Source organism: Sprattus sprattus, assembly GCF_963457725.1.
Source record: "Sprattus sprattus genome assembly, chromosome: 9".
Taxonomy (NCBI): Eukaryota; Metazoa; Chordata; class Actinopteri; order Clupeiformes; family Clupeidae; genus Sprattus; species Sprattus sprattus.
Window position 1 is genome coordinate 24,755,555 of NC_137928.1, and position 23,922 is coordinate 24,779,476.

General features: G+C 43.5%; 1 protein-coding gene across 1 annotated transcript in view; it reads right to left on the reverse strand.

The window, feature by feature from the left end:
* The window catches only part of LOC308370202 (kinase suppressor of Ras 1-like), a gene marked incomplete at its 5' end in the record, with an annotated part of 44,131 nt that overhangs the window by 10,421 nt on the left and 9,788 nt on the right, over positions 1-23,922 (reverse strand). Inside the window, 7 exon segments of the mRNA XM_080844815.1 lie at positions 318-379; positions 468-551; positions 888-957; positions 1,276-1,412; positions 3,264-3,726; positions 4,100-4,247; positions 15,346-15,486. Of these exon segments, the coding sequence (XP_080700941.1) occupies positions 318-379; positions 468-551; positions 888-957; positions 1,276-1,412; positions 3,264-3,726; positions 4,100-4,247; positions 15,346-15,486 (1,105 nt within the window).

Sequence of the window (23,922 nt, forward strand, 5' to 3'; positions counted from 1 at the left end):
TATAAAAACATTTATGAGCCAGTCAGTGGTGAAAACAGGCAGTTTTGTTTGACGCAGATGCTTGATGATCTGGCATTACGTGTTTTTAGTAAAATGGAACCCAAAAAAAGACTTAAAAATAGGGCCCGGGTTAAAAAATCCTGATATTTTCCTTTAAGATACAGCTAATTTAGAGTCTGTGATCAGAACCTATACTCCCGGAATGAAGCTCTTAATAATAGAAATGTGAACGTTTTCAACGAAAGGCAAATATACATCAGTTTGCAATCTTTCATATGACTATATTAAGTAATTTGCAAGTAATGGGGAAGACTTACATGGAAGGAAAGGTAGGTGACATGGTGGGGCCTCCTTCGTGCATTTGTTGTGGCACTTTAACCTAAGTGCGGCAAAAGGTCACGGTTACAGTAATACACACCAAAATGATTGGGTTGATGAAATGGTGTTCCATTTAGGCTTCTACTCACTTGCAGTGTTTACACTTCACCCCAAACATCATGTTCTTCTGACACACCTTACACACCTGTGACAGCCACGACTTGGTAGAGAACCTGCTCAAAACAACACAAAAGACGGAAGGTTATCCTAGGTTGTCTGAGGGTTTTTCCTTTTCTTAACACTCAACTTTGTGCATTCAACATTCAATATCCCATGAAAAAGAAGAACAGTTGCTGTGATTGTATTAGGGATTTCCAAACACAATTTAGATTTTTGATATTTAACCTCAAATTCACTGTATTATTTTTTGTTCTTTTTATTTCATTGCATCAATATAAATTAACATAAACAGAATACAACAAATCTCTATGAAAAACAATCCTGTCCAGTGACTCAGTATAGGTCTAGAATATTGGTGTCAAGACATGCGCTACCAGGCTAGTGCCCACCTGTGTGTGACTGGAAGACCGAAATCCCTCCTCATAGTCTGGGGGGAGCTCCGGTGTATTGCCAAATTACCTGTGGCAAGACAGAGAGAGAAAACTTATGGAGAGAAACAGAGGTACGGAGCTAACATATCTGCCAGTTCAAACAGGAATGGCAAGGCTAAGGCTTTCTCTATTAGCCTGTGCGTGTGTGTTTGTGGGTGTGTGCGTGTGTGTTTGTGGGTGTGTGGGTGTGGGTGTGACTGGGAGTGGGTGTGGGTGTGGGTGTGTGGGGTTGTATGTGTATGTGTGTGTGTGTGTGTGTGTGTGTGTGTGTGTGTGTGTGTATGTGTTGGTTTGTGAAAGCTCTAAAGAGGGTGTGAGACTGTATGTATGTGTTTGTTAAACGCACTTTTGAGAACCGCATCCTCCAAGTGACCTGGGAGGATGTAGGGGCTGTGGATGGGGAGGAGTGGGGAGCGAGAGGGGGAGTCATCGGCCCCGCCACTGCCATTGATCTGCACATTCAGGGGCAGCTTGTTCTTCTTCCTGCTTCCCACAGGGAGAGAGGGCAGCATCAGTACAGCTATGATCGGTCATTCAGAGAACTCCAACACACACACACACACACACACACACACACACACACACACACACACACACACCCACACGCACAAACCACATGCACTGATCGCACACACACGCGAACGCACGCACGCACAGACCACATGCACTGATCGCTCACACACACACACACACACACACACACACACACACACACACACACACACACACACACACACACACACACACACACAGTGTTCAAAAACCTCATAGATCTTAACGCTTACACAGCATATAAACACACCCAACCCCCCTTTACTGATATACTATGACAAAGGACTGCTAATATCAAAATAGTCTTTTTCTTTGCGAAGATACAAACAATACAAGTCAGCTCATAAAAATGTTATAAAACATAAACAAAAGGGTAAGTATAGACTGAAATGTGTTTTTTGAGCTGTAAACAGAATGAAATTACTGTACTGTGATAAAACACATCAATGACTATTTAAACATGCCATTTACTGTTTAAAATCAAGGCCAATGCTGACATATATTCAACCTGTTTGTAGATATCTATGTCATGATGTAAACAGATTCACTCTAGTATACTTAGCCCCTTGCCCTCTCTTTAGCATTTAAAAAAAAATTATGCCGTGGGTGGAGTTAGGCTTACAGCTGGGAGTGCTCTTACACTTTATTTAATTAAAAACCTCCCACATACAGAGATTGCAATGTCATCATAACCAAGTGTTCTTATACAGTCCATTAGGAATGTTCCCACATATTTGAGGCTTGACACTGAGCAAAACATAACAAAAGCAAAAAACAATAGAGAGAATGGAAAATCTGAGAGCATATGCTTGGAGCTACAGGCAATACTCATAGGACTGAAGCATAGGACTGAGAAGTCCTGGGAAAACACTTACACCTAAAAACCGGATATAACATGGGACATCCACATCTTTTCCTTCTGCCCACTGAGACAGCCATAAATCAGTTTTACAAAAGAAAAATATATCAGCAGTGAGGGAAGAAGGGGTCGGTGAATGGAAAATACTGAGAGTCCAACATGAGGGGCCTGGAGAGGCCGCACTAGATTCCTGGTTACATTATCTGGCTGGGTTACAGAACGATCTGGAACGCTATGAGGTCTGGACGCCAGCTAGTCTGAGGTCACGCCTGACCGCACTATGACTATGTTTTTCGAGAAATGGACAGGGGGTTGGAAGTGGAGAGGGGAGACACAAGTAGAGAGGAAGACAGATAGTGAGGAGGAAAAAAGACAGAAGGAGCGGGAAGGGAAAGAAACATAGGAGAAAGGGGAAGAGATAAGGGAAAGCCAGAGTGAAGTGAGGAAAGAGGTAAACGCCTGCTCCGTTTGACATGGAACATCTCCAAGGAATGCAGCCATGGAACCCAGCTGAAGATTGTGGTCAGCACAATATTCCCTTCATTCATTCAGTAACCCAGGCTGAACCTTAGCTTGAGCCACACATTAAACAGGTTAGATCAACACATACGTATGCTCCATTAAGCTCAGGGAAGCTAAGATGCAAAAAACAAAGATGTTTCCTCAGCCAAGCAAAGAGTCAAATGGCAGACTTAAGTTCAGTTACAATTGCCAGTGGAATATTTGACACCCAGCATTCCACATTGTAATCCTCCATTACTAAGCATGGCATCCTGTTCCATTAACAGGAAGTCAAGCTGCAGTGCAGGTGGGAAGGCTTCCTTGGAAAAACACCATCATCACGAACACACCAAAACACACACACAAATACACACACACAAATTGAAAGAGAGAAAAAAAAGTTGGGCTTGTTAGCAACTTACTTGCTGGTGGGCTCCTCAATTCGATTGGCTAGCTGAGACTCCTGGCTCTTGCAGCGGGTCAGGGTGATGTTGGGCAGGAGCTGAGCCAGCAGCTTCCTGGATGAGGGCGGGGGCGTCCGATGGGGCTTCAGCTGGCCTTTCCTCTTAGAGGTGGGCGTGCCTGGTGGGGTAGCAGCGTTGCTGTGGTTACGACCCATCCGTGAGAAGGGGAAAAGGTCACCCTGACTGTCGTGGACGTCGAAGGTGGGCACGGTCGATACCGATACAGAGCGACCATGTCCCGTGGGCGGGTTGCAGGGGGTCATGATGAGGGTAGGTGTGCCTGGGCTCATGGTGTGAGGGTTGTGGGCTACATTCTGCCCCACGCTGGGGCACGAGCACTGGTCTGAGGGAGACGGGAAGGCGCCGTCCTGTCGTGTAGGTTCTGAGATCCATGGAATTCCGTCCTCTCTCAACTCTTCTCCTATTGGATACAGAAGGAAACCAGACTGAATTCAGAAAGTGCTCTTTCTGTGTGTTTGTGTGTGTGTGTGTGTGTGTGTACTTTATAGTTCATCAGGCCCACAACAGAAACCTTGAAAATGTGGAATCACTGGCCTTGAGTCCAAAAAGGAAGTATAGGTCATTAACCTCTGCATATCTGGCCTTCTCAGCATTGCACACATTCATTTTAATTGAACCTGTTCCCATTATGGGGAAGTGTAATATATGATGGTTATTCTAACACAAAACTAAACCCCATGGACATGTTTGAAGGTGCTAAATAGGTAAATGCTCTTTGTACGAAAATATATTCCCAAGGCTTTGAGGGTGTGGCGACTTGAAGGTGGTCTGACCTCGTTCAGTAGTGCGTTTCAGACAGGAGAGGGCAGCAGTGATGTGTGAGCACTCCTCTGAGCTGGAGCCAAGTCTCTTCATTGTGTCCTGCACCTGACAGGTAGACATCTGCAGCAGAGCATCCAGAGAAAGCTTCACAGGAACTGTCTGCAAATGAGGGATGAAGGGAGAGAAAGGGCAGAATGAAAGAGAGGAGAAGGATGAGCAATGTTGAGAAAAAAAATATTAAAACTAAATATTGAAGATGAAATATTAAAACAAAATGACTACCAATTTGGGAACAGGTCAACAAACAACCATGGAGCAAGCAAGGGGAGTTAAGAAAAAAAGAGAATGAAGAAAAAGGGGAGAAAAGAGATAAAGGGAGAGAGTGTGGTGGAGAGGCAGTTTGAAGGAAGAGGTATAGACAGGAACAGGAAGTGAGAAATGCTGACACAATGCACACATGTATGTACAAACCCCCCAACAAACAAACACACATGTATTAATATACGCACACATGACAGCACAATCATGAGGACTACCATAGAGACCTTGTGACAGGCAGACAGACACACAGACACACAGACACACACACACACACACAGACACACACACACACACACACACACACACACACACATTGTAGAAACAGCAGGAAACATGGATGAATGAATGGAATTTAGCTAATGCACTCTTTTGTTTAAAAAAAATCCCTGCCCTCTATCTGAAAGGGGCGAGTCAAACCCCAATCTGGAGCCTCATATTCTCTGGTCGCAGCAGGATCACGAGGAATGAGTGTGCACTTCCCAGAAGAACAAGAATGTGGTTCAGGAGAGCGTGCTTAAATACCCAGCGTCCCTTCCTTCCACATGAAATCCCCACAAGCACAATTGCTCTGGAACTGAACCAACTGAGAGACTCTCTCTCTATCTACCCAGGGAGAGGCATTGTGGCAGTAGTCTACCTCACAATGTGTTTACTTGCAGACTGTGCTGAAATCTTCCTTGCATTGTGGCGTCTTGCTTGACAGACCGTCCTAAAATTCTCCTTGCACGTCACTCAAAGCCCCATCACATTGGGATAAAGACTATAGTTACCACATCTCAGAATTCTTTTCTCCTAGTGACTCTTAGGCTTATGTCTTAGGTTAGTCGAGTCAGAAACTCACTGGTACTCATGGTCTAGAACAAACCCCCTTAAATAATTCCCTTATAAAAGACTTATAAAAGACACCCTTTGGACCATTCAGGCCTTGTTTCATCAATGTCCATACATCTTTATGAAGTGCCTTTTTAACTGACTATGAAACAGTGCATCAATGCTTTTATTTCTATCCATAAACAAAACAAAAAAAGTTAAGTGTATAACTGAAAGTAGTGAAAGAGATCATAAACTTTGAGGCAACAGAATCTAAAAGTTTAACAAAAGAATTTCACAACCACACTAGTGTTTCTTCTTCTTCGCCTTCTCACTCCATAGTGGAGCATAGGCCATCGAAACTAGTGTTAACCCATCATTATGTCACTAAAACTAGACAAACAGGAAAAGTACACGACTAAAAAAAAACAACAGTGAATGGAAAAAGCAATCTGTCCCACTCCCTTCTTTTATGGTCCTAGACTACACAGTTGGAGTTACATAGTCCACATGGCGTCTCACATCTGCCGCAAAGCCTTCTGGGACAGCATGAGCAAGAAATCTACACCTTGCAATTCTCCTCATTAGGTGGAAGTCTCTGCGGTGGCCATTGTTTGCTATTCAGTTTCCTCCATTCTTGAGCCATTTAGCACAGAAGGTAAAGCGAAGATAGCAACTCGGTGACCCGTACTTTACTACATCACGCTGCATTCCCGCAGAGATGCGGACGGATTCCCTCGCAACCCTGCCGCTTTAAAGGGTAGCACACAAGGGTTGAGAAACAGGCGTCAGAGGCTTAACTGTATGGAAACCGTCGGTCTGTTCCCAGCGCTGTTTCCATGGTGAGTTAACAGAAGGGGACAGCATGAACAGGAACAGGGACACATGATGCTCCCAGTCACCAGGCAGAAACACGGCCTCACTGTCAGCCAAACAACCCACCCAGTGTATTCAATTACTGCACCATTGCTGGAGAATTCGATTTGTTGTTGTTGTTTTGGTACCATTGGTGCTATTGCAATTGACAAGGCTCCTCATAAATACAAGATATCTAACATGATACCTGATGCCTGCGCCACAAATGTTTTTTGATGGGGTGAGAGAGCATGGATATGAAAAAGTAGAATCACCTCCTTAATGAAACAAAAGAACTCTAAGTTTTAATATGTTCCCACTTTCAGTTTCTAAGTTCTAGAGTTTCTAAACTGAATCTTGCACACAACAACGGTTCACACCAATGGGGCAGTCATGTAACTCTTGGTGAATGCTCAAGACATATCTTTGTGATCTGAACATGTATTTCTTTAGAACTGCTTATTTACAACATCATTACATCAGTAGTATTGTGTCAGCTACGCTGGTGATCTTGCTATGACAGAATGCTGCTTTGGACCCTGATGTTGAAGCAAAGGATGACGGGAGACCCATACACTGGCATTAAATGACACTGCTCTTCTCTCAGCAGCTCAGACATTGATGTGCACAGACTAGGACAAAATAATGGCTCTGGACTTTGACTCTCCCATCTATTTCCTACATCTCAGACATGCACACAAATATGCAACATATTATACATTTTTAAACCGCACGGGCAATTCTAATATAATGATCCACTCAACTGACATCCAGCCTATTTTCTTAGCCATCTACTAGGGGTGGGAATCACAGTAAAATCACATAATTTTACTGAAAAACAAACATTAAGCAATTTCACCATAAACAAACATTAAGCCATTTAACTATAAACTAACAATGCAAAGTGCACTCTAAATGTTTTCTAAACAAAGTTCAGAAGGGGTCTATGGAGCTGTAACCCACGTTTGTATTACAGGAGATTTAAACCTGCCTTACCTCTCCCTATGTCACAGGCTCTGGCGTGGCTAAGAATCCCATCCCTTCTCCTTTCCCCTCCAATTTACTAGTAGATCTAGGTCAATTTTACCCCGTAACCATAGGAGGTGACAGGGGACATTGCTCACACCATCCCCACTACAGGCATCCCAGAACCACGGCCAGCTACCAACCCAAACACACTTATTATTACTGTTCCAAATCAAGCACCCTGATGGACATGTACAGTAACTGCCAGTTATAACTGCATTTACCACTCCTTCAAGAACCCTAAAACTGAGGCAGAGGATCGTGATACTCTGAGGAACTACGAACAGACAGACAGACAGACAGACAGACAGACAGACAGACAGACAGACAGACAGACAGACAGACAGACAGACAGACAGACAGACAGACAGACAGACAGACTGACAGACTGACATACAGCTCACCTGGAACTATACTTTACTACTATGACTTGGATGATGCTCATTTTTATATGTAGGAATGTATGCAGATACATGTTTGTAGGTATGCTCTTCCTCCACCAGTATGTGTTCATCTGCTGTCTCTTTACTCTCTTGGCTGCTCCCCTTCTTCCCCCCCCCCCCCACCAAGCAGAAGCCTTCATCCCCCTTCTGCTTGAACAGAAGCATTTAAATGAACATCACCCCATGTTCTAGGTGCACCTCAGACCTTTAGTGGTATTTCAATGATGCAATCACATTCTTATGTAAGAGGTAGTACACTGGTTAATCTGACCACTGACTCTTCCCTGAGCTAATCTTATTTATTCAGTTAGAAAAGCCATTAACTGGTTCTAAGCTGCTCTTGAAGCAAGAGACACCTTCTCACTCCTTTCAGGGATGACAGCAGTAAGCCAAAGCTCCATTTAAATTCACTCACAATCACAAAATCAACAATATTAATAATATTTTGTTGAATTCATATGAGACAACACTAAATGAATGTATCTCGCTGGCTTCATACCACAATGCAATCGATTTGGCCTCTGAAATAAGTATATGGGTATGAGTTCCACCTAATGTTCACAACATCAGCAATTATGTCATTCCAATCATGTTGCATCACCATGAAATCATTGAGATTAATGTTAGCCCAGGCCTGTAAAAGTAAAATGAGCCCTGAGAACGTATTGTACTTATTTGTGTACTTACACACACCTGCATGTCCAAATATCATCACTCATAAAATATTTCTAGTATCACCAAAAGGGCATATCACCATATTGACTGCCAGTCACAGGGAGATGGTAGATCTCATGCTAATAAAACAAATGATTTATAGCCCTCCAGCAGACACCAAGGAGCCAATTTATAGGCGTACCTCAGAAACAGCAAGTATGTGGGCATAATGGTTTTTCTTATCATCATCATAAGATTGTGTTGGTTAGGAGGAGCACAGCACTTATATAATGTCCTGTTGCCCAATTAGATGTAGGGAACAATCAGTTCATGTCTGTGTTCTTCTGCAATGCTTAGAGAGTGTGTGTATCAGGTGTCTTCTACCAAGTGGGTGAGGGGGGTATGGCACCAACCCTCTAAAGTCAAGCTGCCAATCCAAAATGTAATGGAGATTGTTAGACTACATTTGTAAGAAAAAAATCTTGTCTTCTAACCTCAATATCAACCTTCTTTCAAAAGCATGCATTGTTGACAGTTTTAAAGGTTGATTATCAATATCTCTAAATGTTTTAGCTGTACACTGAAAGATATCACTGTACTGGGATGAAACACCAATCAATGAAAGTAAACTCTCAGCCCCTCCTGCCCCATCTCAGCCCCTTGCCCAACTTTGAGCATTTTTCAGAATCATATAGTGGGTGGAGTTAGCCTCCACTTAAAGACTTTCCTCTCCCGTCCCATATGTGAACATGCTTTTTACTGAAAATAACATACCACTACACCAAACAGGTAACACTATACTCAATAAGGTGCTGACAAACACCAACATCTTGGCCTCGGTACTTGTGTAGACCTTACCTGTACTTAAGAGGAAAGCTTCTCATCGATAAATCCATGTAAATATGAACCATCACAGTGAAAAGTAAGGCACTTGGACTATAACCTGAGGGTGTGTCTGAGAGAGCAATGAACCTGCCTCGCCAGCTGAGCACCCTTGTTCTCTCACACAGGGGATTCACGGCTGCACCAGCTGGTGACAACAGCATCAGCTCCTATTTATAGGCAAGGGTATTTTCAGGCCCCTTTGTTTGGCTTGCCAGAAATAAACCAGCTCGACCAGTATTTGTGCATGTGTAACACCGTGCAGGTAGTAGCAGTTGTCTTATTGACTCATATGCCTCGAACGTTCACAGTAGGGAGGCAGTGAAACACACCACCCCGCTGTATTGAATGTGGACTAAGGAACCAGTGTCTCCGTCCAAGCAACGCACTCTCGTATGGTTCTCACTATAAGATTAGCGGTTCTACCTTGACTGTCTCAGTCTGTGCCCAGATAAAACAGCAAACTAGGTGAGAACAAACAGCTGTATTGGGGCCCAGCCACTGATGTCAATGTAGAGCCATGTTTCATAACTTCGGCAAGTTCTGACAGTTCCTGCTGTCCATCCTGGAGAGAAGGCTGGAGAGTGCCAGAGACCGTGTACTCAGAGAGTTCCAGCCTGCACACACCCAGGGGTTATTCCAAGTACGTGGTTTAGTGACTAACCCAGATAAGTTAACTCCAAGTAAGTCATACACCTCCTAAAGGAAGAGCCCTGTGGCTTTGTTTAGCGAGGAGAACTAAGTCATGGGGAGGCGGTTTGGATCTGGGTTAGTCACTAAACCACGTCCTTGGAATATCCACCTGTTTCTCCCTGCATTAGTTAAGCCTCGTATGTAAACTCATGATGCTGCTCACTGCTGAGATGATTAAAGAGCACTTGATTTTAAGGTGGTTGCCGACTCATCCCCTTTATGGCATCATCTTCCTGTGAAACAACTGTATTAAGTCGTGTTTTGGTTTGGGAATTCAACCTGACCTATTTCTACAGAAAGCATAGTCTATATACTGTGGACATACATGTATTTACCTTAAATACACCTTTGATCAAAACAAGCTGAGGCAAAGTGTGCAACCTGAAGCTCTCCTATAGTGCTTTAGGTGAAAACAATATGGCTTCTTGGTTGAAACATATCTGTTTGAGTATACTGCTAAGACATCCATATGATGCAAATCAGTTCAGTATGTATGTGGGCTTCAATCACAGTGTGTTCAAATGTCCGTGTGTGTGCGCCGTGTAATGAGCATGTGTGAATCAGCTTGGAAAACAAAATAATATCCAACAGAAGCCAGGCTGTGATACTAAGCTACAAAGCTTCAAAAGAGGTTGACACATACCCATACCTGGGTAGGGTCTGGACATGTCCACACTCGTGTTTAGGCATGACGTCGTGACAGAGAGCAGAGGCAAGTGTGGCTCACAAAGAGACGTCATAAATCCACCAACCACACATAAACACAATTATATACCCCCTTTCCCCCACACACACACACACACACACACACACACACACACCCACGGAACAAGACTAAATCCTCTCTCCCACTCGCAGTAACACCAACACGCCCAAGAAAGCGCTCTTCGCAAATCATTAAACAAACAAGAATTCAGGTGCCTGCATCTTCCCTGTCTGCTGTGAGGTACAGACTTCATGTGAAACTTCAGAACTGACAGTAAGAGTCCCATAATCAAGGAAAATACAGGCTAACAAACCACAGAACAAGACTAAGATTGGGAAAAGTGTGCCCACTGAAAGACGTCAAATCTGTAGGAGGGCGTGTATTTGGTCAAAGGGGTACACAGCCGTGAGAAGCATCAGTTTCAATGAAGGCACGTGTCAGACTTGTTTAAAACTCTTTTGGAGGTCTTCAAGAGGAGAGGAGACATTTTTTAAGTTTACAGATAAAGCGATTCTGACTGTTGACCCAAGGTTACTATTCCTACGCCATAAACAAATTAGAAAAGTGAAAGCTAGAAAAATGCTTTAAGACTAGGAAAGCAAGTATTTCATATTTTATTCTACAATAATAAAGTTATTCAAAATACACAATACCATTACAGGGCTTAGAACAGAAGTGCTGTATCCCTCTCTTTCATAATCCAGTAGCGGCAGCCAGCGACCACGCCACTTCACTCCACTTCAGTCACGCTGTGATAGCCGTGCTCTCTTACTCAGCCCTTTTCCTTTCTCTCTCTCTCTCCACCCCGTCTTCAGTACAACTCCCTCCCTTGGTCTCCCTTCCTGTCTCTCTCCTTCTCTTTCTCTTTTTTCAAGCTTCTGCCAGGCAACCAATGGCTTCTTCCTGGCATGTCAAAGTGGTCTCCAAGCAACCGGGATTCCCCCTACTGCCCCTGCCCCCCAAGCATACTCTGCCCAGTATTTCTCAAACATACCACCCCCCCATCCAAAATAAATACTTAAAGGCCATATCATACCACATGCCTCTAGGCTCTTTCATCCATCTGGAGAAACAGGTGGCTCTTGTTTGTAAACAGGACGCATCTTGCCACCCTTTACAGGCTACTAATGGTAAAACGCTAATCCTAAACTATCAGGTCAAGCAACAGTAAAAATACGAGTGGAGAGTACGAGTGCGTTCCAAGTATCAGCTGCCATTATCTTCTCTTGGGATCTGTGTATGAAACACGTCAAGTTGTTTTCAAATCACACACAAAGCAGTGTGGGATCTTTAAAGACAGGATGAAAAGTTCAAACACAACAAATCAGGCCACACTGGAAACTTTAGTGGAAAAATATCCTCTCATATACAAGCATTTTATTAACTGTGGAACCATTAAGCCTGTGCCTAAAAGCGGTCACACTGGCTCCATGCCGTAAACTTGTACAAACAAACTGATGCTGTGACAGCCAATCAATTTGACCTCTGTACTAAAAGAAGGACCTCTGTCTGGGCAGTTTCCGTAAGCAATGGTGAGTCCAGATTATAGGGATCTTTGAAGTCTCTTCATCTTGCGTCCACAGCCACTTTGGGTACATTAACTATGTCCCTCATATGTACCGCTTTGCCCACATGTACAGGCTGTAAGGTGTCAAAAAAAAGGTTTGTGGTCTTCATCTTCAAGGTCAAACAACTTATAAAAACGTACAAATCCCCTGAGTACATACTCTTGAGTCAGTCATATTCTTTGCCAACTCTATGCAACACCCATTTCCTGCTCTCCAATGACTCCACACCAGGCTTATGAAAACCCTTGATTTACCCTCTCAGCCTGGAGGGCAATATAGCAATCTTGGAAAAGCCTGGTTCTTGGAATTCCGTTTCTTGAAAGCTTCCCCATGGTGAATTCAAAGGCTATTCAATAAGAGGTAAGGTAATGTGCATAACCACACTGGGAGGAGTGGAAAGGGACGTTTTAGCGCAAGTTCTGCCTGGAAGACTCTAATGCAACATCATCCATTCATTACTCCTGACCAATGGTGGAGGTTTAATTGGGGGATAATCCAATCTTCATGGATCCCAGACTGCAGGGCTTGTTTCACTGGTTATAAGGATGATCTTCAAGAGAAGCTATAGAAGTTTGAGCCAACAGAAGATTCAGACAAGATAATGTTTTTCTATGTATTCTGTTATTGAGGGAGTTGCAAAGTATCAGCCATTCCATCGAATATCAAGTGACTATGGTGGGTGCTTTTTAGCCTTTGTGCAAACAGGCCCACCTCCTGTGACCTCAGATACGGGTTCAAGTCGGAACTGTGCCATCCCAAATCACAGTCAGTATCTTTAGTATATGGATAAGATTAGATCATTATGAAAGACTACAATAGCCTCGTCCCGATATGCTCCCTAACCTCAACGCTAACAAGTAACACAAATAATCTAAAAATCCAAATTATCTGTGACCTAAAAGACTTTAAGATGTTTCCACCTGTGGATACACATGCACGTACACCCAAGCACTTGGCTGTTGCAAGGCTGCTTTTTAACACATTTCTCCAAAGAGTCCACTGATGCAAATCAGTCAAAGGCTAGCCCCATCTTGCCTGCCCAGAGGGAGATTCCGCTCAACCCGGTGTATAAACAGTTACAGGGATGGAGTGGGTGGGGGGAGGGGGGGACTTTAGTGGCAATCACATCTCGCACCTTCAGATCAGGATTTGATTTATACTGCCTGAGAAAGCGGAGGGAGGCACCCAACTCCATTATGTGGTGGCAAAACCGATCGGACAACTATTCCTGCCAAATTCCTGCCAAAACAGACAACTCTGCTTTCGTTTGACTAAGGGTGACCTGGGAAATGCATTGTCTACGATATGTTTACACAAACCACACTCTCAAAAATACACACTGACACAGTCACATGCTTTTCTTGAGACAATCAGCATTATTACTACAGACATGTTTTTCAGTCCTCGTGTTTAAGAAATCAAGTTTTTGCAATGATTGGGATGTTAGACTACATGTAAGTCCCCATCCCCAGGTTCAGGCAAAAGGCAGAAAACATGCATGAGGGAACACACACACACATTCACACACACACACACACACACACACACACACACACACACACACACACACACACACACACACACACACTAACACATACCTCAGGAGGGTCCGATGTAATCTACAACACACATAAAGTGACACACACCCATGTGTGTGTGCTAGACAGCTAAATCAACAGCGCAGGCTAACCACCAAGGCTCTCCATGCTCTTTTCAGTCTCTCTCTTTCTCCCTCTCTTTCTCTTTCTTTCTCTCTCCCTCTTTCTCCCTTCCTCTTCCTCTTCTTACCACCACTTCATGGACTTTTTGGAGCGATTAGATGAGAAGATTAATAAACAGAGGAGTAGATGAGCCTCTGATCCTGTTCTGCCCAGTCAGACAGTGAGGCGACGTGACAGCCAGGGGGAGGCACCCACCCGCCCCCTTGTGATGTAAAAATAGAGGGATAGGTGGGGGAGTGTGTGTGAGAGAGAGAGAGAGAGAGAGAGTTCGGGAGAGAGAGAGAGAGAGAGAGAAAGGGGGAGTGTAAGGGAGAGAGAGAGAGAGAGAGAGAGACAGAAACAGAGATAGACTGACGCAGCACATTCCCTTGGATTAGAGTGCTGTATCGGGTGTGTGGCAGGAATGTGACTCAGGCAGAGTCTGGCCACCCACTGAACCGCACTGTGCTAACCTGGATTTCACTATTTTTCTCGCTAACTCCATCTTTCTGGCTGACTCTCTCGCTCTTCCCCAGTTTTTTCTCACTCTGTCTATCCCACTGTGTCCCTTACTCCCATTTTCCTCCTTGTCTCTTCTCTTCCTCCCTCTGTTTTCTCTACCCCTCTTCTATTGTGGCTACTGTAAACATGCTGGAAACAAGGAATGACCTAAATGGCAGAGGCACTCACTGGACACTTCTGAGGACACAGGATCTTTGGCCATCAACTTAATTACAGGCAAAGGCCTTAAGAGGTATTTGGTTGCAAACAGCCTGTGGGTGATATGCTACCGAGGCAGAATCATTACCATGGGGACTGCTTATGGTATGCAAATGTAACAATGAGAGATATATATATAATGTGCATTGATAACCAGGCAGATCTGTGCCATTTAGCGCCAGACAAGATCAATCACAAAAGTCATGGAGATCACAAACAAAAGGCCTATTGGGGTCAAAGTGTGAATTACAGAAGTAGCTGACTTAATCAATCTCAATTCACATACTTTCTCCGCAGTTTCCTCAGGATGAAAATGAGAAGTATCTTTTGTACCGCTTTGCAAGAGAATTTCACAACTTCCACTCATGCGGATACATGCTTGTAAGTTAGTAAAGTCTGCTGGTTAAACACCCTCAACTCATGTACTGCACGGGCCACAACACTAACAGAACATAATACAATCCTGCATTACACTGCAGTTACAGCGTTATCTCAATCTAAGACCTGAAGCAGTCGGCGCCGTCTTCCAGTTGCAAGTAATTACTTAAGTAAATTAAAGCTCTTCCAGCTGATCCCTAGATCTAAGGTAGCCATCAGCCACTCATAGAGCGCTGCCAAGCAGTAGGGTACCATATGGCTGTTCACAGATCACATGTCAGTCCGCTATCTCTCTGCTGCGACACCCCTAGAAGGCCTTTTTCCTTATGATGAGAAAGACTATACAGAGAGAGAGAGAGAGAGAGAGAGAGAGAGAGAGAGAGAGAGAGAGAGAGCATTCAAATTCACATGTCACAACACACACACACACCACACACACACACACACACACACACACACACACACACACACACACACAAACACACACACAATGTGACGCACCTCAATGATCTCTGGTTTCAGGTTGATGGTGTGAAGCCAGTCGCCAAGACGCGGGTAGCTCTCCAGCGCAGTGCTTCTCTCACGCTTGGGAACACACTGCTTGAATTGGAGCTGCTTGCTGATGTAGTTCACCAGCTTCACCTGTGGATGGCGGCCCCACACAAACATGAGCAGGGGCAACAGCATACATACATAACAGCTGGTACAATACATCATAATAACAATAATAATAATAATGGCAAAGAAAAACATTATGCCTTTGGGATTAAGAAAAAGACCGGAAAAAAGGTAAAAGGGAAGAGAGACAGACTATCATTTGTCAGTTTTTTTTTACAGTCTTAGACATAAAGCATACAATCGTCCATTTAGACCAGGCTGAACTATATGTATAATATAAAGCTGATAAAAGATGCATACAAAAAGGTAAAGTTCATCATCCAAAAAAATCGAAATGGAGATATCTTTATGTTCGCTCTTGAAATGAGTCAGTTTGGCATTTCAAAAAAAAAATGCTTTTGCACACTGAATGCAAATTTGCCAAAGCGACTTGGTGTACTGAGGAAATCCCCGAGCGTCAGGGCTTCTGTTGAAGAAGTGGGCTGACTAGAATCAGGCTTCACTTCTACAGCGATTGTGGTTATAATGCCTGTGTGTCTGTGTCTGTGTGTGTGTGTGTGTGTGGGGAGGGGGGGGGAGGGTTTGTGGGCTACACAGCACTATAGGTGAGACAGTGTTAGAACCGAGGGGGTCTAAAAGTAAGCCCTCTCAAAAGCCTATTTAAGGCCTAACGTTACCACATGCCCTTGGTGAAGAAGAGAAAGACAGACACAAACACAGACATATTAAGAGACTTTTAGAGAGTCTACTAGCCAGAAAGAAGGGGAACAGGTCAGTGTCAGCCTAGTCAGTGTCAGGGCCACTATTATATATTAGTATACATATAGTATAACATACTATTACCACCACGAGTACATATTACTATACATATAGTATTACATACTATTACTAGCACATCTGTAAAAAAAAGCTCCCAGTGATAAACATCTAACATCTGAATGACAGGAAAGCCCCTTCAGGCATGAGATCCCCAAGACTAGCTCAAGCTTGGGCCAAGGTTGGCATTGGATATGAACCCAGTAAGAGAAGGGGTATGGCTCCCATGTGACACATCATACAACCCTGTACTAGGATTCCAGTATTAGTGGCACGATGATCCATAACCACTATCCTAACCTACCCAGACCTAGCCTGACGATGTCATACTCATAATTCTAGACAGAATATGAGTCTTATACTGCTCCATTGAGCTGTGTTTCAACGAACCAGGGAAAAAAATGCCTCTTCGCTCAATTGAATACCTAGAACCAATCAGAGCAACGTAGTGTGACCATCTGATACATTAAACTTTTACCAGATCCCGTAGGAAGGACGGCAAAAACATCTTTTCGATCGACAAATGCCTTGATCGCGTTTCTCTGTTCCTCTTTAAAAAATAATGCGCTGTCAATATCTGTGAGATATGCATGCTCACGTTATACTTATTAGCAGCGAGGCTAGCTAGCTACTATGTGTTTCAATGGATTTTTAGTCTAAGCGTTAGCAGTACCCTAATAATAATGGTCTTGAGCTTCAGCTAAGACCTACAATACTCTGCAACATTCGTGTAGCACATACACAACTAACAGAGTCAATGTAGACATAAAAAAAGTGTAGATTGCTTAATTCACATAAAATATTTCCCACTAACAGGCTCCCGAGAGGCCGCCATCTTGGTACGATTTCGACTCTACCGTTAATTCAACTCAAGCGTTGGTTGATCATCTGTCCATAATCGTATAAAGCCGACCCTGACAATTTCATTGGTTAAATCATTTTGCTGAAAACTGACAATTTCTCCCCAATGGAGCAGTGCCAGACCGAACTTCCAGACCTCAAATGTTGTGGGCGGGGTTCGTGGGCTAACCCAGACTCCTTCCCCGTGAGAAACACAGCAGGAGTGATGCAGTAACAGGTAACTGACACTCACCCCTTGCCAGTCTAAGATCTGCCCTTAGAGCTCCTAATAGGAGTGGTTACGCAGGCGCCTTCCTTCATTTGGGTTTCAATGAATAAGGCCCTCAACACCTTGAAGAGGCTCAACAGTGGTGTCTGGCATCCCTGGCCCACTGCTTCCATACCCATCATGGGTCAAGTTCCCAGGTAGTCTGTGATCAGTGAAACCATACCTCTCCTCAGAATGGGGTAGACTTACAACCGCCCCCCTCCCCCCCCCCCCCCAACCCATGAATAATCAATATAAATAGGTAATAATACAAGAAGTAGCAGCTTTCTGTTCAGAAAAAGAGTATATTCAAGTTTACATTTAAAAACAACAATAAATCTCTTTTTGAGTGGAATTGCAGGACCGACCTCTTGACACCTCTGAGATAATGTTCTTTCAAAATGAACCTCTCGGGGGAAAAAAAGGCAAGAAGAAGAGAAAGGAGAGAGAAGAAGAAGGATGCAGACTTCATCCCACCAGGGCACATGCCCTTCTGAAAGTAGCTCTCATCATGGTGCTGGAGATTGTTCTGGCCCCACCAGTGGGGGCGTCTGCAACACCGTCATGACAACCGAGTGCCATGGGAACATTGGAACGACTGCTGGGAGGTTCAGCTCTCCAGACGCACCAGAGGGGTTCACAGAGGCTCGGCTCAGACTGCAGGCCAATTGGATTTGTTTCTCAAATCAGAGCCACTTTTAAAACAGACTGTCTGCACTGTTATTTGCAAGTGATCAGATCGGATTTATGTTTCCAGATATCACCAACCTATCAGCAACCCATGGGATAGGTTGGTGACCCTTGCAGTGGTTATGACATAGGCGCCAGTAACTACAGTAGGTTTCTTCCAGCTTTGCCTCTACACAGCAGACAATTTATTTCAGCATCTGTCCACAGACTGTTATTCTCCATGTTGTTATGTTGACACTCCTCTATAGAGCTCTCAAAGAGTACAGAACCAACACATCGATCACAGTAAGTTATTTGGTGCTCTGCTGGGAGCTCCTATACTGTTCATGGCTAATAGCAGCAGGAATTCCAGCACTTCAGTCACTCTGGATCTGACATTGTCATTCTGACGCGAGTGATGCAAAAGTCACTTTGAAAACTGATTTGAGCAGCCAGAGTGTCCTGAGATGCATCGGGAGGAATCTGATTGGAATTGCATTTCAAATCACCTTCAAATGTGGATTGGATCTGATTCGCAAAAATCAGATTTGATGGGGCAATGATTACTGACCCCAACATTTATTCTACATTAAAGGTATTACCTTCAAACACCCATACAGCCTGTAAATGAGCAACACTGAAAGATGCAATTAGAAAAAACACAGTTCCCTGTAGCTGCACTTCATCCAGCCAACTGACAGGCATCTGACAGAAAACTAACATCATCTCATCTCATCTCGTCTCTAATCCTGAAGTCCCTCTCTATATGTTACTCCATAGTAGTCACTTAACTAGGTAGTGAGTCTGTTTGGGTGGTGTGTCTCTAACTATCAATATCAGTTTCCCAGAGGGGAGGTTATAAGGAAAGGAGTATGACATTTTACTCCAAACTAACACATTTTTTTAAAAATCTATTGCTTGGAGCTTTGAACCCTAAGCACTAATGCCTCTTCATTAAGAAACACCATTCCCATCATTAATACATACATCTCTGACAGCGCTGGGAGAGACAGACTGAATAACATACAGATGAATATAGAAGGATGAACAAAAATATTACATTAATTGTTAAATGGCACAGTAACAGACTACTGAAAACCTTTTTGGTCCAGTTTTGACCACACATGCACACACACACACACACACACACACACACACACACACACACACACACACACACACACACACACACACACACACACGCACAAGGCTCCAAGTCTACCAGCAAAAATCCACCACCACATTGCTTCTTGTTCTTCATACATTGTGAAACGAAGAGGGCTGTGGATATTATTATTGCCATGTCCTGGACTGGTCATGATGGCCAACTTCTCTGCCACAGGGATAGTGACAACCAGTCTGCGCCTGACGAGGAGGACCATCACTAAAATGTTAGAGAGCATTAAAGTCATAAAGTGAGGGGGCTGAATGCATGGCTAGTTGATAAACTGTACTCCTCCTCACCTGACTTAATGAACGGTGAGAGCCGTCAAACAGACCTAAAAACAAGCAGGTGTTGGTTTGCACACAGACAAGGCTTGGCTCCATTCGGCCGGAGCACCCCCATGGATTCAGTGTCTTATTGCACTCAAGCTTCACCCATCATCTCAGTTACCACTCAGTGCACTCACTAGCAGCAGGGTGGGAGGGACGGATTGTTTTGGGAGGAGGGGTCTTCACCTGCTGCACTGAAATGTCCTTTTCTCGTTTTCAAAGCAAACTGCCAAAAACGGAACTTCTTTCTGCCTTTCACAGCTGGTGAAAGAGGGAAAGAGGAAGAAAGGGAAAAAGGAGCTGGCCTTGACTGAGTATGATTGCCTGCCCCTCTCAAAGGCCCCTCAGTAGTGAGCTCAATAGGAGAGGTTTGACTGTGTGAGTGAGTGTGATTGAGTGTGTGTGTGTGGCGCGTGTGTGTGGGTGTGTGTGTGTGTGTGTGTGTGCATAAAACTAGCATCTGCTGTATCCTCTCTTGAGAGAACAAGCTAACTGATTCCTCTTACTATTGAGCACTGCCATTAGTCAGGCCAATGTTAACCCTCTTAATTAAGCACCCTTCCCAAAGACAGAGATGTGTCATCTACTGTTCTTGTGCTTCAGCCTGGGGGGGGGGGGGGGGGGGGGGTAGCAGCATACATTGTCTTTAGTGGGTGTTATTTGTCACACAGTACTGACAATGAATCTACGGTACCTCATCTGGTTCACAGTTGTACAACACAGGTTTAGCAAAGAAGGCAAGTGAAAATGTTCACATGGGCTTTCCCCATGCCATACCAGGACCAAGCAGCTGAAAAGGCCTCAGGCTGCCTGTACTCCCTGTCTCCATGACAACTTGTCTTAAGAGCTAAGAGAAATAGCTGATGAGAGCTAAGGAGGACCCCAACTTAGTCAAGAAAAGATTAAAGTTGCAACTACAGTGACTTGCAAAAGTTTTTACATCAAGTTTTTATTGTTAGCATTTATGCTCTTATGTTTTTGAAGGCAAAATAAATGTTCAACGTTAAAACGTTGAAAAAAATATATTTCTTGCAAGAGAGAAAACGTTTTTTATCTAAGTTTTTTTTCATATCCAATTGAGCAACACTGGACCCATAGGATGAAAGTGGAAGTTGCATCACCCCACCCAAATGCTATGCTGTAGAAGAGCCAGTCCCCCAAACCAAGTATCCAAAGAAGATATTAACTGGTGACAGAAGCCACCACTGCCCGCACATCTCCACCGAAACATCTATTGGGTTGTCTACAAAAACAATAGCCCCTTATACATGCGTCAATGTAAAGCGGTTACATCGCGTCTGCACCGATAGAAACTCGCGAACGTGTTACAATTGCCTCATGTATAAGGGGTCTAGATGTGAACTGTTCATTTTTCCGCCGATCGTCTGAGCCTTTCGAGAGAGGTGGTTTACCACGATCGTTCGGCTCAGAAAAGGGCGTGTCAAATCAGGCCGATGTGTCATGGGGGAGTCGGTGCGTGACTGGGGGGAGACGGTGACAGGAGGCTAGAAAGTTCTTGCCTGTTCTTGAAAGGAGACTGATCCAATAGGCTAGTAGGCCTACAATTTTTTATCAGTAATAAAACACAATTTGGTACACCATTTTAATATGGTAATATAGCCTACTGTTTTTTGCAAAATGAAAGAAAGCATATTTAGGAAACGCCACTCAAGCCTATTCATTCCGAAATTTCACCACATTGTAGGCTATATACTGTAACAACCCCAACACTTGCCTGCTTCCCTTGCAAATCAAAGTTTTCCGACTATTTTTCTTACCTTCTTTCTTAGCTGTTGATGTTACTGAGCTAGAAGTTTAAGTTGTTCTGAACATATCGCGCTGCCAATGCCCAATGTCACTTCTGAGTCAAATCACTCCATCATCTCTTTGAAATTCCTTATTCCACGAGTGGTAGGCTACAATGACTGGCTGTTTTCAAATATAACTAATAGCCTAACGAAACAAAGATTTTCCTCTTCTGATCCCGCGTCTATATGGAAGTTTGTAGAGAGAATGCGGGGGAGTAAAATGCTCCGCAAAATGCTCCGCTGCCGGGGTTAATTCCCTTTCCTTTACGTCTACTGCTGTCTAGTAAATACATACAGACAGCCGGAAAGGTTAACAAACGGAATGAAATAGCTACACATTACACACGCTATGTTTTAATAAAACCCACGTTACTCACATAGGCCTACTGGTTAACACTAGTGTTTGTTACAGCACATAAACGTTTGTCGCTACATCCAAACTGCGTCACCGTTGTCTCTCCCTGTATCTGCTCCAGCCGCACCATTTTACTTGCAATGTGAATCATTTCATTTAAATATGCTTATTGCCATTTGTTGCACCTTAATCATTTTCTACAAACATGATATGCTATGTATGGTGTAGTAGACTGAGACACGTTTGCAAAACTAGACGTTTGCAATGAAGTAGGTAAAACAACTTTCGCCAATATCTCCGTAAGGGAGATGGGTTGTGTGCTGAAATTTCCTGGGATCAGAGAAGACGTTAGTATTCATGTGCAAACAAAAAAATCACGTCTCAGGATTGCTGCGCATGCAAGTTATTTCGGGTGTCTCAACTGTAACTAATAGCCTACCACTGTCATATAATTATGAGTTCAGTAAAAGACGGAGTAAACACAGTTTTCTACCGTTGTTGAAACACATCCACGCGTAGACTCGTTTTCTTTCCATCTGAGAGTGGTTATTCAAAGAAAATATTAAGAACTATATGCTGATAGAAAGAAGGGAACTTTAAGCCACTACACTGCCTGTGCACGATGCGGATCCACGTTGATGTTGTTAGTAAACAAACCAGGTGGGAGCACATCTCCGTGGTCTTTGCGCATGCCCGAGGCAATGTAAACGCTTTACATTTTCCACATGTAAACACGTAACGACAAGAGCCGTTTCCCTTGAAAATGTTCACACCTACACGCGAATACGATACAATAAACTGTTCTGATCACATTGGCACATGTATTAGGGCCTATTGTCATAAAAGTTCCACATTAAAGCATTTTTGTAGGATGCTTAAGATATGAGAAAAGGTTTTTATGGTCCTATTTTTGGCCAATCCTCACAGCACTATGGCGTAAATGTAACACCACCAATGCCTCAAGAAACACCATCCCAATTGTGAAATATGGCAGTGCCGTCTGACTGCAGGAACTGGGGGACTACTTAAGAATTGAAGGAAGGATGGATGGAAGTAAAATCTACACAATATCCCATGAAAACCTGTTGAAGCTTCTGAAACTTAGGGTTGGGAACGGGATTACCTACCAGAAGGACAATTGTCCAAGGCACAAGGCTAATGCAACGCTGGAGTGGCTCAAAAACAGTCAAGTGAACGTTCACAAGCGGCTCAGTCAAAGCCCTGAAAAATTTCTACTCAGAGTCTGTGTCACTGCAGTCCACGACTGCCATCCTATTAACCTAGATGTTCTATATGTACCAAAAAAGAATGAGGAAAGACAGTGCAGAACAATGTGCTAATCTGGTACTGCCTCACCACAAAGTGGTTCTCTACCAAGTATTAATGTATAGGGGTTGAATACTTATGCAAGAGTTCACAATGACAATAATGATTGGTAAAAAAAAAATACTTTGCAATAGCTAATTAGCACAAGACTGAGGACAAGACTGAGGACATTTCATTCACAAGTAATGTGACAAAACACTATCATCTGTGACACACAGCCAGATTGTGAAAGATCAAAGAACGGAAACAGGGAAATCATGAGGCTCTCACCTGCAATAGAATACACAAGGCCAGGGAGAGACAAGCTGCTGCAATGAAGAATCTAATAATAATTATCAACTATTATCTCCCTCTGGAACGAAATACTGTTTTCTGATTGGTTAATGGGGTGTACATTAAATTCGTATAACCGGACACCTTGGACGTAGTCCCAGTAGAAAAGTTAAATCGCCGTTCCATATCAATGCTCTTGAATGGTTACCATTGACAACCAACGAAACGTTTATTTTTTGACAGCTAGGATAATTTGAACAAAGATGGCGGCGTGTTGGGAGAAGTTAGTGGGAAATGCTTTATGTGAATTAAGCTATCTACACGACTTTTTATATGTCTAAATTGACTCGGTTAGTTGTTTATGTGCTACACGAATGTTGCAGAGTATTGTAAGTCTTAACTGAAAGTCTCGATTATTATTTGTAGGCGGCTGCTAACGCTTAGACCAAAAGTTCATTCAAACAGATAGTAGCTCACGGCTAACTCGCCGGCTCGATTGTGAGCCTTCGACCAAAATCACCAAAGCTGACCTCCCTGTTGCTCTGTCCTCCCTGTTGCTCTGTCCACCATCAACGGAAATGTGGAGTTAAACTTTAAATAGTAAAACCTTA